At 35.1% G+C, this 17,135-nt stretch overlaps 1 protein-coding gene across 6 annotated transcripts in view; it reads right to left on the reverse strand.

The window, feature by feature from the left end:
* Positions 1 to 222: 222 nt before the first annotated feature.
* LOC132700170 (clavesin-1-like) overlaps positions 223 to 17,135 on the reverse strand; it is a 34,066-nt gene continuing 17,153 nt past the window's right edge. Inside the window, exons 1-5 of one of the 6 annotated variants that reach the window (XM_060667336.1) lie at positions 10,597 to 10,738; positions 10,030 to 10,065; positions 1,280 to 1,613; positions 807 to 1,221; positions 223 to 649 (exon numbers count right to left, since the gene is read on the reverse strand). In XM_060667336.1, the coding sequence (XP_060523319.1) occupies positions 553 to 649; positions 807 to 1,221; positions 1,280 to 1,604 (837 nt within the window). In that variant the 5' untranslated portion in view covers positions 1,605 to 1,613; positions 10,030 to 10,065; positions 10,597 to 10,738 and the 3' untranslated portion in view covers positions 223 to 552. Of the gene's footprint in view, positions 650 to 806; positions 1,222 to 1,279; positions 1,614 to 1,666; positions 2,294 to 3,686; positions 4,486 to 8,090; positions 8,232 to 10,029; positions 10,066 to 10,596; positions 10,748 to 17,135 lie in introns of those variants that run through there. The other 5 variants (XM_060667335.1, XM_060667337.1, XM_060667333.1 and 2 more) reach the window with 5 other exon arrangements.

The raw sequence follows: 17,135 nt of genomic DNA on the forward strand, positions 1-17,135 counted from the left end.
AATTTTTGCACCTTGGAATAGAATGACAAAATTAAAACTCAAATATATTATTGTACTTTTATTTATTAAATTCAAGATAAATATGATTGTTTTTAGTGGTTAATTTCGGTTCTTTTATTTAAAACTGCTCGATTTTTTACGTGCAAGAATATTTCGGAAAAATGAGAATTTCTGAAATAGACGTTAACCCTTTAATAGAATGACGAAATTAAAACTCGAATATGTTATTATACTTTTATTTATTAAATTCAAGACAAAAATTATAGCTATGCCACGTACCTATAAATTATTTCAACGTTAATTACATTACAAAACGAAATCACAGATGAATTGCAGATTTTAGCCTTATGTAATACATATTACTAACAGTTTTATTGCTTTTATCTTTTTCTTTTTGTTCCCTCAACTTTGTTTTAACAAATAACAGTCGTTTATATATTTAAAAAAACAGTACCTAGATATGAGTGTTCGGCGGAAGCAGCCACAGTGAAATGAATAAATAATCCTTAAAAAATGTCATGCTTATATAAAGTTCCTAAAATCTAAAACTTATCATTTTATAACTTTGGTTTTGTCGTCCAGACTGTCCAAGAAAGAGCGCGGATTGTAACTAGGCTTCTCTCCGCCTAGTTCCGCTGGAAGCACGTCTCTGTAACAATAATCGAAATCTTAAATACGAATAAATTTATATTTACATCTAAATATATTGCAAATTTTTCAAATAAAAGACTATGCGCTACGCCACTTAATTGTAAGCGGCAATTTTAAAAATAATTTCAAGATTATTATTTATCCGCTCCTCTTACCTGTGAACTAGTTCATGCAAAGTGCTGAGGTTGTTCCCGTGACTAAAAATCCGTTCCTTGATCTCCTCCTTCAGGAACGGTTTAATTACGGCCATCGCGGCGTCCACGTACCACGGTTGTCCTATAAAATGTATCCCCTTGAACCTCGCGGGGTAGCAGTCCTGCAACCCCTCGATCATCAACCTCAAGACCGATGGTTTGAGATGTGAGGTCTGTCTATAACTAAATTCAGTCCAGTCCACTATAACCACAAAACCGTTCGCCTGGTTATGGATGTCGTTGGTTAGGTGGTCGAGGCTGAGCAACATCGCCCTGTAGATGGCCAACAAGCTGTAACTGCAGTCCCAGTTGTTGCCGGTAAGAAGCAACACACATCTACCCTTCCTGTCTTTGTCTTTCAGTACGCCCGGCAGCCCTGCAACGATAATTCCTTCGCTTTTACTAACCAAAATCTCTTTTCATCTATGGTCTACCGTTTTCCAATGCGCGTCTGACGTCGCCGGCGGCCAAGTCGAGTTCCCCAAAGACGTCCGGGTTCCGTTTCCGGTACCAGTAGTAGTTTTTGATTAGATCGAAACTCTCCCGAAGCCGAAACTTTCTCGCGAAGAGGAACTTCTGCAGGGTTTTGTCGTCCTGGCTCATGTTGTTCTTAAATTCGAAATCGTCACACTTTTGGATCGTTTCGCGAAGCGCTTTTACCGCCACCTCGCGGTCCTTCGCGTTGAAATTTTTGAACGATTTCTTCAAGTCCTCGCTGATGATGTTCGTCCTCCACTCGTATTCGATGTAGTCGGCCATTTCGGGGACCTGAAACGTTTTACGCCGATGAGTAACGACAACACGACGTTTCGGACGACCACCTTCCGTTCGATTTGCGGTACGGCATCGCGAGGAGTTTTTCCGTAGAAGTTATACGCATTTTCGTCCATCGCTTGGCAGATACTGGATTAGATTACGAAAAAAAAAAGATATACGACGTGCTAATCTGATAAGGCGGTTCGGTATTTGGATTTGCGGCCGTTATCAAAAGGAATAATCTAATATTTAGTGTATACAAGGTGATTCGAACAACTAGGATTAAAGTTTCTCCATATTTTTTTATGAAATTTTGGATGGAAAATGACTAACAAACGTTTGTCCTTTTTGACAAAGAAAGAAACATACAGCGTGGTTTGCAAATGGAAATGAAATTATAAAAATTTCAATTCAAAAGACTCACCCCGTATAAATCAATTAAGTAAGGTACTGACATATGTCCCAAAAATGAAGGAGGTTTCAAAGACGCCCCAAAAAATCGTATTTTTTATTATGAAATGAAATGAAATTTAAACGCACCCCTTTAGCGACGCTCCTGTACAAGATATTAAAAATTTTTCAGCAGTAACTTTTATCACTCACTCAATGTCATTTGTGATCTAAATTTGATTTAGGTAGCTTAAACCATTTTTATTAACCAAACGAATGTTATTTTTTAACATTCAATTTACGCCAGATATAAACACCCGGTATACAGTGTCATCCCTTAAGTGTACAATATATCGAAAATTGTTTATTATTGCGCCAAAATATAAAAATTCTCGGAAAATGGTTCGATATATACTTTAGGTGCCTTTTGAAAGTCGAACGGCATAGAGGGTAAATTTCGCAAAAGTGAATTACTTTTATTTGAAATTCGGATGGTTTTTTGTATTTGACCTAAACATGTTTGAAAATTAATCAAAATCCACATTAATCTGGCAAAATTTTGTTTAGATTTTTAATTGTATTCTAGGATATCACAAACTTCATGTTTGTTCCAACAAAGCATAAAGCATAAAAATCACAAACTTCATGTTTATTGCAACAATATGAAGCACAACTTTAATTTTTTTTCTGAAGGACGCAAAAAAAAATATTAGGAATAATAATACGCATAATAAGAAACTCTAATTTAAAATTTGTTTATATAGCCAAAATAAGCTTTTTATTTATTTTATTTTCTTATTTATTTTCCTGTACTATTGAAAAAGATGATACACAATCACACAGAATTGAAACCGTTAAACATCGAAATTAAAGCAATTGAAATTTTAAGTATGCGACCATTACTTCGTTAAATTTTTCATATTTGTTTTATATTTCGAATATTGCAAAAATGTGGAGGTATGACCTGTGATTCGTAGTTTTTCTCTGCTTCTTAATAATAATTGTCGATTTTTTTAAACAAATGCAATCAATGAAACATAGTATAAAGAAGAAGCTGTGGGTGCCAGTTGTAAATGCATCTAATAATGGGCTTTTCGGTTGCATTTCTCACAAAAAGTTCACATTTTCGGCAAGAAGTATTGATCCAGACTCCAGGCGCCAGAGTAAACATCTGACAGAAGCGACAAAAAGGATTTCCGACGTCACGCCTGCCGCACGTTTTACGCTGAGAGAAATAGTCTAAGCGTGGAATTTTTGTTTCTACATTGGGATAAAGTTTAAATTTGCACATCTTACGGAAAACGAAATTATTTTAATATTGTTTTGGTTATGAGTTACAAAAATCAATTTATAAAAGACTTTTTATTACCATCACTTTTAAGTCGTGCTGTCAAGCTTGAAGCTTTGAGATCAGGTAAGTTTACTTTCATAAATAAAGCAAAAGTAAATGCAACAAAAGAAAAGCACACAGCGGCACCGGTTTGACAGTTGCCCCACATTTCCCCCACTCAAAAAATTTCGTTTGCACCCTTTTGTCGCTTCTTTCTTCCTCTGTTAGTTAGTGTTATTTAGTGGTAGTTTGAATTGGCCCCGGTCCACTTCCGGTTATTTATTTATATTTTGCCATATTTTATCGATAATAATGTGAAAATGTGTCACGACGAGTCGTTTGGTGTCGGCGCCTCTACAACTCACCATCATCGTCCTCGTTTCACAGTTCCCGTTAGGCTCGCGAGGCACTTGTGTACTGACGCCCATTTCACGCGATTTAAGCCCAATTATTACGGCAATTTTTCAATTAATATAAGGTTAACCCTCGCCGACGCGCGTTAACTACTTGAGTGAATCAGTTATTAAATAAATTAGTAATTTTTCCGAATTTTAGCGCGTCGAATCGACGCTTGAATAATAATCTTCCGGTAAACACGGAACTTTCAGCGCGTTATCCTCGTCGATCTCGTAGACGCGCGCGCTCTTAAAAACAAACGAGTCGTCGCCGACAATGGGCCGAATGCGCTCGAAGCGGCGTCGGAACGTCTTCCGCAACCGGTGCTGGCGGAAGCGGGGCATCGTTTCCGGCTAAAACTCAGCCTACTATAAAAATATAACGAGAACAATCGACAACCCAGATGTTGTTCGCTTAATAAGCGCGTTTTTTTTTTCCTGGAAGATGTAACGCAACGCGTTAAAAGGAAAAACTTTCCCCGGTGAAAATTTACAATTTAAATTTTTATACGAGGCGTTGCGAAACGCCGTGAAGTAAATTTGAAGGCGTCTAAAAAATGGAAAAACAAGATTATTACCTAAAGTTTCGGAATTTAAATTCAGGTAAAATTGTGGTCCGTAATAGAAAATAATTTTATAACTGTGTTTAATATTCTTTGGTTTGGTTTACTACTTAGTTTAAGTTTATTAGTAATCATTCTTATTTCGTGTGTAATAGAGCGTGTGTTGAATCGTGTGCGAATTATGCAAAATATGTGCGAGTCTAGTGTATCTCAGGAGATGCTCCCGCCCAAATGTAGAAAACACTATTCTATTGAGACTAAGGAAGTTATAAACAATGTTTATTTAACTCTGATTGAACGTGGTGCCAGCAACCAAGCATATTTAGAAGAAACGGCCACATTGACGAAAATTCCAACATCAACTGTATGGAAAATTGTGAATAATCCCATTTCAGCGAGGAAAAAAAGAAGCGATGATGACATTTTCTCGAGTGTAGATGAAAGTGATCAAGATATAATACGGCGTAAACTTTACCAGTTATACGAGGAACAAAGCGTGCCTACATTAGATATCTTAATTAGGAGGCTTGAAAAAGATGAAACCTGTGTTAAATGTGGCAGAACTACCTTATGGAAGTGTATTCAACACATGGGGTTTAGATTTAAAAAAATTAACAAAAGGCAAGTTTTAATGGAACCTTTTAGAATTCGGAAATGGCGACTGGAATATCTAGAAAAAATTACGATTTACAGAGAACAACAAAGGCCAATTATTTACGTGAATGAAACCTGGTTCGACACTTATGATACCCTGGAAAAGGGTTGGGTTGACTCAACTGATAAGTGCAAAACAAACGCGCCATCAAAAAGAGGTAAAACAATAACTATTTTGCATGCTGGCTCTAAAGATGGTTGGATTCCAAATGGACTTTTTCTGTCTGCGAAAAATATTAAAGATTCTTCTCTGGATTACCATGAAGACACTACCGCTGATTTATTTGAAAGTTCGTTTAAAAACAAACTATAACAAATAGCGTCATTGTAATGGACAATGCAAGTTATCACAGTAGACAGTTGACTAAAACCCCTTCCTCATGTGACACAAAAGCAACGATCCAAAACGCAATTAATTGAGGTTCTACACAGCTTGAACCTACAAAAGGACGTATGTCTGTGAAAATAATTTGTAATTTTATTTTAGATTTAAACATAAATACATACATAAATAAATAAATATTGTTTAGTATATTTCCTAACAAAACCACAAATAATTCTAATTCCTAAATTCTAAGCAAAGTACGGACCTGTTCGGCCATATTTCATTCTTACAGCTTGCCTGGGTCTTTCCTTAATTCGTATCAGTTAGTCACTTTCTTATATCTATGAACAGACTTTACCTAAAGGTTTCCACGCGTTCTATAACTTTTATATTATACATTAAGCTGGCGTTTTTAAAGTTATCTATCTCTCTCGTGATAACAATGATTTTAGTTTTCTTTGTGTTCATGTTCAGTCCCATTTCCTGGCTGCAGTCTCCCACCATGTTAACAATCTGTAGCAGATCATCCATGTTGTCCACGATCAGAACAGTGTTAAGATCTACACACCTCGAATTGTTTCTAAATTAGAGGCACACTAATTTGCATATATAATAATTATTAATTATAGAGATGAGTAGATAATTGAGGTATTAATTATTTTAGGATAGGAAAATAGTTAAATTGTAATTAATATTAATATTTAGACTACCCTAATTATAAAAGTGGTGCTATGCTTTGCTACAACCCGTTTAACTTGCGACCATATCAATTCTATGTGGTTTAATCATATAGCTATTAGAGGACCCTTCTCCTAAATAAAACTCTATTCCACGTACTGTTTAGATGTCCTCTTTATAACGAGGTTAGAACTATCCTGTTTAAAGATGTAGAGTTTTTTCTTTTCTTATTAAGCATTTTTTTATACCGTTTTTATTGTTATTAAGAAATCGTTTAAATTTATTTGGTTTATTTTATCTATTTTTCTGTCAGTAGGTGTTCTGTCAAAATTGACGGTAGCATTAAGTACCCATTACCCTCTGGAGCTCCTTGTTATAGGAATACTATAAATACAATAAATTGAAATGTATTGTTTGACTATATATTTTGGGTGGTGTGTGATTTTCATGATGACGCTGGTTTAAATTTCGTCTAAAATAAGTAGAGCAGTTAAAAATCCAAGTTAAGAAAAAGAAGAACCTTTTAACTAACTCCGGTGGCCGAATGATCATAATAGTCTTGTCCAACCGTATTATTGAATTTAATTGAACTAACTGCGATAGATTTTTCTATACAGCTACCAGAGTTATGGAGGCCCTGCCTATGTTGATAATACAGGAACTTATGAGGCAACGTCCAAAGGACAGTTTACGAATTGTTAGCGTTCGTTTGACGGATTCCGAATATTTGAGTAGAATTGGAAGCCAAGCTTAAGTCGATGTATTTGTGTAAAAACAGGTTACGTTAGAAATAACATGGCGCAAAGCCTTGTTAACTTTGAGTTAGCTTCATATAGCTACTAGAGATATAGCGGACATGCCTAATGCCGAGTATACAGGAACCTATGGAGCAACTATGATTTTTTTTGAGAAAGTCCATTCAACACGCGCATGCGCGAAATTTAGAATCTTGTTATTAACCAATGACCTTGTGACATTCAACAACCAACATGGGGTACTAACCTGCATTTTGAGCCATTTTGTTTCCAAACAGCGACTTCCACACACTTAGTTAATTCATTTTCTCAGAACATTTAACGACAAAATACTGCTGCAAAAAGATTTATCAACGATCTGTCAGCGGCCATGTTGGTTGTTCATTGCCACAAGGTCATTGGTTAGAAGCTATATTTTAAATCTCTGGCATGCGGATATTGAAGGGAACTTCTCAGAATTTTTTCAGAGTTCATTGCCTCTCTATCTCTAGAAGCGATATAGGTTTAATTCACATCGATATGTCGAAAGGCGAAATAACTTTATATTTCGATTTTATCGACAAATTGCTTCTTATTTAAAGTAAGCCAATGAATGAGACGCAGATACTTTTTCGGACCTAGGAGTAATAAGATCTAGCATTTGCTGGAAATATTCCTCAAAGTTCAATCTGTTTTGATTAAAATGCTAGTAAGACATTACCGACAAGTTAGGTAGATATTTTTTTAAAAGTAAAACTTGTGTATAGTTCTTTTTGATGTCTTTAGCATCTTTTCTTAAGGTTCTTCTTTTTGGTGACGCGATGAGGCCTCGTTTATATAGATTGATGAATAATATATGGATTTCCCGAGGAAGGTTTTATGTGAAAAATTTTAGGCAAGTTAATACCTGCGGTTGAACGGAAATATATTTCGATTTAATGCCGGATTCTTGAAACCGTTTTTATTACGCTATTATAATTCCGAACGGCTTTAGTGAACCTAAATAACGGGGCTTAAAGAAGTAAAAATAAAACAGTATACAATCAGATAAGTTATTAATTTTGTATCTAGCACTATTTATGTGGGTTGTGAAAGCGGTACCTAAAAACTGTAAGGTGAGGCTCCATGGAATATAACTTAAGAGAATTTAAAGTCAATAGTTAGGTTCGCTTAAAAGTCAAACTCGGTAATAATAAAACTAAGAATTAACACCAATTAAGTATTAATTAATAGTTCCACATGAGCGATAATTACGGTATCAATAAAATTGCTTTTTAGTAATCGTAAATTTCAAAGTTATATTTCGGTAACAACCAAAGAACTACTTTATTAGCAATTAGCAGTCTAATGCGTCTTTCAAATTCTTCCACAAAAATAGAGCGCCTTAATTCAAAAATATCTTGTATGTAGGTATACCCACCTCGCTGTTACGTCACGACTTCTGCACACCTCCGCATCAAAATTTACCGCAAAAATTTAGAGACACAAGCACAAATAAAAGAAGCAAATGACGATGACATCTGGGACGAGTCAAAAACTCTCTCGTTTAGTTGCGTACACTTTGACGCCATTGGAACGTTATCAGCCCATTCGGCAGCCTTGAAAAAATGATTAGATATCCATCGATAATTTGCCAATCATGGCTACCGGTGATCGCTTCTAAATTTTTAGTTTCAAGGTGCTACTCAAATTTCGGTTAGGAAAAATGGCTTTTGTATCCATTGTACAATTCGACATATTTTAAAAAGATTTTTCGTAGACCTATCGGTTATCCATTTGAATCTATTGGCCTTCCTCAAAAATTATAGACAATTCCGATCGACAGGATTTGTGTGGACTACAAAACTGTTTTCTGTTTTTGATAAGGCGTTTTAAATATAGGCACCCATTAACAGTAAATCTAAAGCGATTATTATTGTTCTGCGTTTTTTTGGTTTCGATCAATTATTATTTTTAAACTTCACAGATACAGAGTCCGAAGCAGAGTATATAATTTGGGTAAACTAACTTTTGTTATTGTTTTTATTTCGATAAGGTAAGTATTTCAAAATTTCCAAAATTATTAATGTGTTTAAACTGAACCCATTTTGAAAAAAGTAAAATATAACGCACGTTATTAGTGTTTTGTTAAGAAATCCCATTATGAAACTCTTATTTTATACTTTTATTTCTGAATTTAGTAAAACTCTCCTTTTAGGGTTAATAAAATTCAGTGTGTCCAAGATAAGGATGTATATCATGCTGTTGAGAAAAAATTACCATTTGCAATATACTCATCACGAACATCCTTATCTTGGACAGACTGTATATAGGTTAGGATTGGTTAAAAAAAAACGATTTTTTTTTGGATCTCACACAAAAATACTAGTCGCTAGTTACCTCTAGAAAATAGTTACCACGTATTCTTCTTAATATTAATGGGAAGAATATCCTCATTATAGTTTTGCACTTTCGATTTAATCTCATATGTAAATAATCATATCTTATTACCAATTTAAATTCAAAAGAACATCAATTCGGTTATTCAAAAGGATCTGAGTGATTTCGTTGCTCAAAAGTCATTGAATTTGTTCAACATCTTTGAGACGAGAGTTATAAGGAAAATGAAGAGTATTTCAAACAAATGAAAGTTGTGACTAAAAACGAAGAACAGTTTCAATACTTGCAGCAAGTTGTCAAAGAACATGGAGGACTATTTCCTAAATGTAAGAAAAGTCGATTTGTATAACTAAATCTAAAAAATGTATATTATATATTTATTGATATTTCTTAAATAAAGATTTTTTTCTAAATTAGATAATAAATAATTCCAAAATTTTCTAATTCAATGAATAAATTGAAAATATTTTTTAAAAACTAAGTACTCATTGAGATTCAAAATGGTTCGAGTAATCGATAAACCACAAGAGACCTTTTTTGTAGAGCATTAATTTTCTTACCAGAATAATTATTTTTCAGTCAATAACAAAGCTCAGAACAAAAAGTTATTTTTCTTTTAATTCTTCAATCTTTGACCTCGAATGTCTTTGAAATGCTTCGATTTATCGAAAAAGTATAAGAGGCCATTTTTGAAAAGCGTCCAATTTCAAGTTATTAATAAAATTGGCTTAATGGTGATAATTAATATTAATATTAAGAGCTCATACGTGGTAAGTACTTTCTACAGGTAACTAGCAGCTAGATTTTGTATGTCAGATAAAAAAAAAATCGTTTTTTAGTGACCCACCCTAATATAGGTTCATAGATATAGAAATATCTTCTTCTTCGCGATACAGGGTGTTAAAGTTGTAATAAATAAATACATACATAATTTTAGTATTAATATTGATGGTTAAAGTGTCGAAATATCTAGTACATACTGTATGCGAGTGATCGTCAATCCTGATGATCTTCACCTTCGAAAGAAAAAAACAAAATTACGATGGTACCATCAGCTGTTTGTTAACTTTCAACAGACAAAGTGGCTTTTTGTCCATTACAAATTTTAATTCGTACTAACCAAAGCTCTTCTGACGGGTCTAAACAATAATCGTAGGTACGACTTTTAAAATTAGCTTCTAACTTCCAACCTGACAAAATGATTTTTTCTCCATTAAACATTTTATTTCGAACTAACGAAAGCGACTTTTAAACCGAATTAACGACTTCAATTTACGTACGATCATCAGTCGTATTAAACGTCGGCTCACTTTTATCGACGGGGTACTACTTTTTTAAGAGTACTCAATTTGGAAGAATTTTACGGGTTCCTTGTACCGAATATCGACCACGTCTTACCGATTCGACGCGAAAAAAGTACCACCTCGTGCTGGTACGTCGCCGGTTCGCTAAAACCGGTAAAACAATCGAAAATCGGTACCAAGGCCGATCCGTCGTCGATCAAGGCGATCGCGTTTTCAAAAAAAGAAACGGCGGTACCCTTTTACCTTTTGGCGGCGCTTTCCCGGTCCAGAGTACCAATAACAACGACAACGCAAAATCCAAAAGGTACTGCAAAATGCTCCCGCACTGCAACTAGATTTGCATGACTCACGAAACTGTTTAAACTTTCTTCGGTCTGTCGCGGGCCTTGATTGTTGTTACGGAGGCGCGGTCGAGAAGGGGCAGGTGGGGCGGCAGTCGTACCGCCGGAGTGGGACGCGCAGGTGATAACGACGACGTACGTCGTTTATAAACACTTCGCGAAGTACGAAACGTCGAGTTCGCGATTGGGTTCGGAAAAATTGACTTTTCTACGAGGGTGGAAGACTATTTTTCCCAGAAAATATACTGTTTTTATTTGTTTAATTTTCATTTCTCCTAGTACTCCGCATAAAGCTAATGGAAAATGAGTGCCTATCGGTCGCATATTTCCAGCGTGTTTTGACACCAAGGTGTTGAACTTGAGGTTTTGGAAAAACAGTACATTTACAAATACTATCAAATTTGGTCACTAGAGTGTTAAAACTTGCGTAGTAGATGTGTATTTACAGATGCTTAACGGTTGTTGACACTCACTCATACAATAAAACGTTGGCGGTAATTATTTATTTAAAACTTTTACTAATTACCTTTGGCGTTAGATTGGTTCTGCGTGATTTTTCTCTTCAATTTTGTAATTCTTTTCTTTCCTTTTGCTATTTCTGTTTTGTGCGGTCGTCTAGGTAGTACGGTAGTCTTTGGTTACATTCGATGTTGCCAAGTTAAAGTATAAACGCATGAAAAGTGCTGCACATAAAGTGGGTAATTACCATTTGGAAATATTTTATTACGACATTTGATTGGTTTTGTTTAGTAACAGTTTTTTATACTAATAACAATAACAACCTACAATAAGCCACTGATATTAACAATCTGCTAGAATTGTAAACTGTTTTTCCAGAACCTCACAGATTTCAACACCCTAGGGATCAACACACGCTAGCATCTGTATATATGTCTACCAGTCGATCTGCGCGATAATTCACTAAGTCTTCCACCTCAGCCTTATTTTTTATTATTTTTTTCTTACATCGCACTTCAATCAGCAACGTACCAGAACCAGGTCATTTTTTCCCTTGATTTTTGGTACAAAATAACCTAATGGCATTGACACTGTGCATGCGAATTTTTGAGTTACAGGGTGAAAAAAAAATAACTTTTTAGATGGACGTCATTCGATGCTTTTTTTTAATGGATAAACAGTGGCGCGCATAATATTTGTTCAGAAATGTTTAAAAGATGGCTGTTGATGCTTAGAGAGTTTGTGCCAGATTGTATTAAAATACATACATATGTAAGGTGTTTCAAAAAAAACTCGTCATCCAAAAACAAATAAAAAAGTTCATATAAACATAAGGCCGGATATTCTTAGTTCCCAAGAAAGTCAAAATTTTAACAAACGACTTGAGCACAAATCTTTGTGTCTTAGGCATTATTTCTATTTCCATGAAATAAAAATGTAAAATAAGCGTTCTTAAAACTACGTTCTTTCAAAAATAATAATTATTAGAAGAAATAAGTACCTATTTTTCCTTAGTCATGAAACAATTAGAAGTAATAATATTTAAAGAAAGAATAATAACTAAATAAACAGAAGAATAAAGTGTAATTGAATTATCGCGCTTTTTGCAAACAATAATTCAAGTTTAGGCGTTAAAATGGATAAAAATGATTACAATAAATGACCGATAATGTTAATGCGTATATCGAGGCGTGTTTGCTTAATATCAATGACTTCTTGCAGCACGTACTACATTGTTTAGACAATGCGTCCCGATAAGGTTCCACGTGTTACCCGATAGGTACGTACAAGCGGAAGTGCCGGAAATACGATCTAAGAATCCCTACGACCAGTAATGATCGCACTGTTTTCTCGACATTCGTCGAAATTTTCCCCTGCTCATAATAGCTATCGTCCTTATCTACTTAATAGCTTAATTAATGCATTACAATAGACGGATCTACGGTTATTGGACTAATTTCATTTTTTTTTCTGTTTAATTGTGTCTAAGCGAACAACGATAAATAATGCTACGTTCTGTGGTGCTCCACTACATTTCGTAAGAATTTATTGCACAGTAAACGCGGTAGGTGCGTTTGTAAATTGGTAAAGCTTAACCGCCCGAGACTCAGGCAACCATGCATACGTCTAATAACCGATACAAAATACACGCTTTTATATTTACGGAACCAACTCACAGAGCGCATCTAACTGCACACGTTTTGTATTTGTTAGATTCGAAAATTTTTCATGAATAACTTTCGAACCGTTGGAGCTACAAAATTGAAATTTTCCTCCTTTTTAACCCTCCACGAGGCACATAAGCATCTTTTTTTCGCGATTTTCGACTGTTTCTTGGACCATGCTATGAAATACGATAAGTGTCCGTAATATGAAGCAATCGACTTCATATTTGGCACATATATGCAGCCTTGCCCCATGACGGAACCTATTGAAAATGGGGGGTCGGAAAGTATTCTAAAAAAATAAAAATCGCGTTTGTCTACAAAATACATCATTTTTTAAAAACCGTTCTTAAAAATTGTTCTTTTACAGAGTAAATTATTAGCAAATCAAAAATCGTAAAAAATATGGCTAATTGGTTCAAACAGTATCATAGGCCCCGTCAAGAGCTACAATTTTTGTATTTGCTTTTGTAAGCTGCTCGGGAAATTTGAAAAAATCCATATTGAAATCGTTATTTCGAGGGCTATCAAGACGCGATGACGTCGTTGATTATTTTCTCGAAAACCATTTACTATATTCAAAAAATTCTTGAACCAGGAAACGTGAAAGATCGAGAGCTATACTTCCATAGTTTGAATCATATACAGGGTGTGTCGTTTATGGGCAAAAAATCTAAATGATCCGTTTTTGTAAGTAAATTATTGGCGAGAATTAAAAAACCGTTAAAGATGGGATAATTTTAAGTGTCGTGAGAGAGTTTCAGGTTTTGTCAATTGTAAAGGGCGCGAGATATTTGAAAAAATATCATTAGACAACGCTTTTATTTGGGCAAATTTTAATATTTACCGATGTTTGCTGTAACTTTGAAGTTCGACGAGATGTGAAGGACACTTTATACAGGGTGTATTCACAATCAAATTACATCTATTTTGCGAAAGTTCCATAATGGTCCGCAAGGGCACGATAGAAAAACAATTCGTCCCTCTAGGACAAGAATCCGCGAAGCGCCTTCTATTTAAAATAAAAAGCTGATTCGCGCTACTTCCAACGAACTTGCCCCGCCCAGATACGATTTTTCGAAATCAATCTTGTGAAGTCTGTACTAATGTACAAGACAACTGTAAAATTAAATCGCTATAGCTAACATTTAAGACCAAAATCGTATCGGAGGAGTAAAGCACTTTGTCTTTGAATTAACCCAGTGGAACGTGTATCTTGGATGAAATATTTGCGACGAAATTGCCCCGCTCACCGACGATTTTTCGAAAGCAATCTCGTTATTAGAGAATTAGAGAGAAACGTTATCAAATATCGCTCGCTGCCGTAAGTGTAGCAGCCGGTGATGTAAAAATTTTCTCAATGTCGGAGTGTTGCCAGATATACTTAAAAATCATAAAAACTTAAAAATTTCAAATACGTAGCGTTCTTCTCCAAATTCTAAAATTATTTCATCTGTGATACACTGAACTTCAACCAACCAAACGGACTCAAAAATATTTTTGCCTCGAAATTGAAAAGAGCGGCGCTCGACGGTAAACTTTTTTTTGTCGCGTTTTTGGCAGAGATCACAAAGCGTGTGCAGCGCGGCACCGACAATTAAAGTTAATACGTCACGCATGTGTGACGACCGTCGACGAGACGCGACGTTGTCGATTCGAAACGATGTATCCCGCAAATTTTACGCAGATGCCAGCTTGTTGGATTGGATTGGATTTACTTCTAATGGCCACGACTACAATAAGTCACTCGGCCAGCTTACAAGTGTAACATATACAAAAATCCTGAAGAATGCCTTCCTTAAAGAAGGGTCTGGACCAATCCATCATCCCCAGGTTGATGAACATATGCAAAAACGAGAACAACTTCTAAATAAATTGTCATAAAATGACGACCGATTCATCAAACGGCTCCCGCAATTATCTTATACGGGATATCCGATACCATCCGGCCTGGTTACCAGCGTGAATATAAGACATCCGGAAACCGTGTTAACATACACATCATGGAATCACAAATCACAAATCCGTGTACATCCGCGTAAGACGAACACTATTTCCCAAATTTCTCTATCACTTCAGATAACAAATGTACAAAACAAAATTTTCTTTAAATGACACTAATTTCAACCGATTTCTACAGATTTTTTGGAACCGGGCATTAGCAACGTCCGCCATGTGCAATGGTTCCATCGAGAGTCCCCAGATTGTTTTTATTTTTCGCGATGTACGGCTGTTTCGTGCGACAGGAATGTACAAGTTACGTATTTTCTATAGCTAACCATATAAAAATCAAATTAGACCGTAAACATTATAAATATGAATAATTTTCGGCGCATATCCTTAAATTTTACTTTGCTCAAGAAAATTTGGCAAAATCGTACCGAAAAAACGCTATGCCTTAACTGAAAACTGTCGAGTCGACGAACTGTCAGCGGCCATTCTGATCGTTGAAATCCGCCAGGTCTTATTGGTTGTCAGCGAAATTTAAAATGACACGCGCAACCGCATATTGTGATCTTGACTTCAAAAGTGCCTGTTTTAACAGCGTGGGCAAGGCCGCTATGTACAATCTAGTAGCTGTATAGTAAAACCAGGGACTCCAATGGTCCCATACATTAGAACATCAAATTAAAAAAATTATCGATATTTATTTTAGGTGTAGAATGGGGCGAGAATATAAAAGAAAATTGTGTTATTCAACTTTAAAAAGATTAAAAATAATAGGGGCTTGATGGTTGTATTTAATTTACCTACACCAAAATTTATTGTTACTATATTATATTAGTACATATTTCTTGTATTTGTTTTTTTTTCGGAAAATCACAAATTTCGTTTTTTTAATTTTTATTTTGTTACGTATTAATCAGTCGATGTCACTTTATCAACGAGTGTGTTAATTGTAAGTAAAGTAAGCTTTTACTACAAAGTTTTTTTTTGGGCACTTCAACAGTTTTCCTCTTGCGACTCGAAAATATCGAGCTGACACGCGGTGTGAAACTCGAACGCTTCGCAAATGCGTCGACAACACTTTTTTACCGCTTCCGCGCAAATATAGTCACCTAAAAAACATCCTGTGTGCACCGGATATTTACAATTACCGGAGACGGCAAACAAAAGAGCGTCACTACGTCAGCTAGATCGAGATGGCCAAAAATATAAAGATAATAAGAAAACTGGCCATCAAAATTAACGCACCACTTTGAATTATTGCTGGAAATTCACATAAAAATGAAATTATTTATTTTCATAGTAAGCTGTTGTGTATCAATTGTTTTTAGATCTAAGTTTTCCATATTTTTATTTTGTTGGAATTTAGATAACTGACATATTTCTTTTTTTATATAACTTTTATTGCTAAAATTTGTCATTTGACGACGGAGCTCTCGAAGAATTGGACAGAGATTTGGTGTATTGCATACATCCGTATGATCCAATGCCACAGGGAGACAGGTCAGCACTTGAGAAGACCTGCGCATAACTCCGTCAGTTCAAGATCGTTTTTTGAGTCCCTGCATTAAGAGAACGGTTTGTAATAGCAAGATTGCTGCAGACACGGCTACAGGAAGCAGATGGAGTCGATGGACTAAGACTGGGAAAGAGTTTTTTTGGTGAGATAACACCATAATTTTTCTCTACAACTCAGATAAGAGTGTTGGTGGAAGGTCAGTTGTGTTTTGGAGGGGATTCTCTTTAACAGCTGACTTGGCAAGGGAGATCCTGCAAGAATATGTGGTACTATTTGTCCCTTACATTGATGAGAATTTTTTGTTACAGCAAGATAATAGTCGACCGCGTGTTGCTCAGATTGTGCAAGATTATCTTAATGAGGATGGAATTGAAACTATGGATTGGCCAGCAACCAATCCAGGCATTAACCCAATTGAGAATGTTTGGAACATGATCTACGGGCGTTTTCAAGACGTTCTTAATATAGAATTGTTTTAATTTTAATTTAATTTTAAAGTTAATTATTTTAAACTTAAGTTAATAATTTTTTTTATTTTTTGCAATTTTCTTGTCTTTTTTATTTATTTTTTTCTTATCTTCTTTTGGAATTTTATGTTTTGCTAATACCTTTATTAGGTTAGAATAAGAATGTATTTAATAAGGGCATGAATATATTTTACGCGTATTATGAAATAAAAAACATTTTCGGAAATATAGTAGTGGTGCGTTAATTTAGCTGGCCAATGGACATGGTATTAAGCAAATTATTTTATTGTTTTGTTAACAAAACATGTAAATGTCACATCTGTGCCGCATCTAGCATTAAATATGAATACAAAAATTATCTTCTAGATATAAATCTAAATAATTT

This window comes from Cylas formicarius, unplaced genomic scaffold (genome assembly GCF_029955315.1).
Source record: "Cylas formicarius isolate icCylForm1 unplaced genomic scaffold, icCylForm1.1 PGA_scaffold_3__17_contigs__length_32017465, whole genome shotgun sequence".
In the NCBI taxonomy this organism is placed as follows: Eukaryota; Metazoa; Arthropoda; class Insecta; order Coleoptera; family Brentidae; genus Cylas; species Cylas formicarius.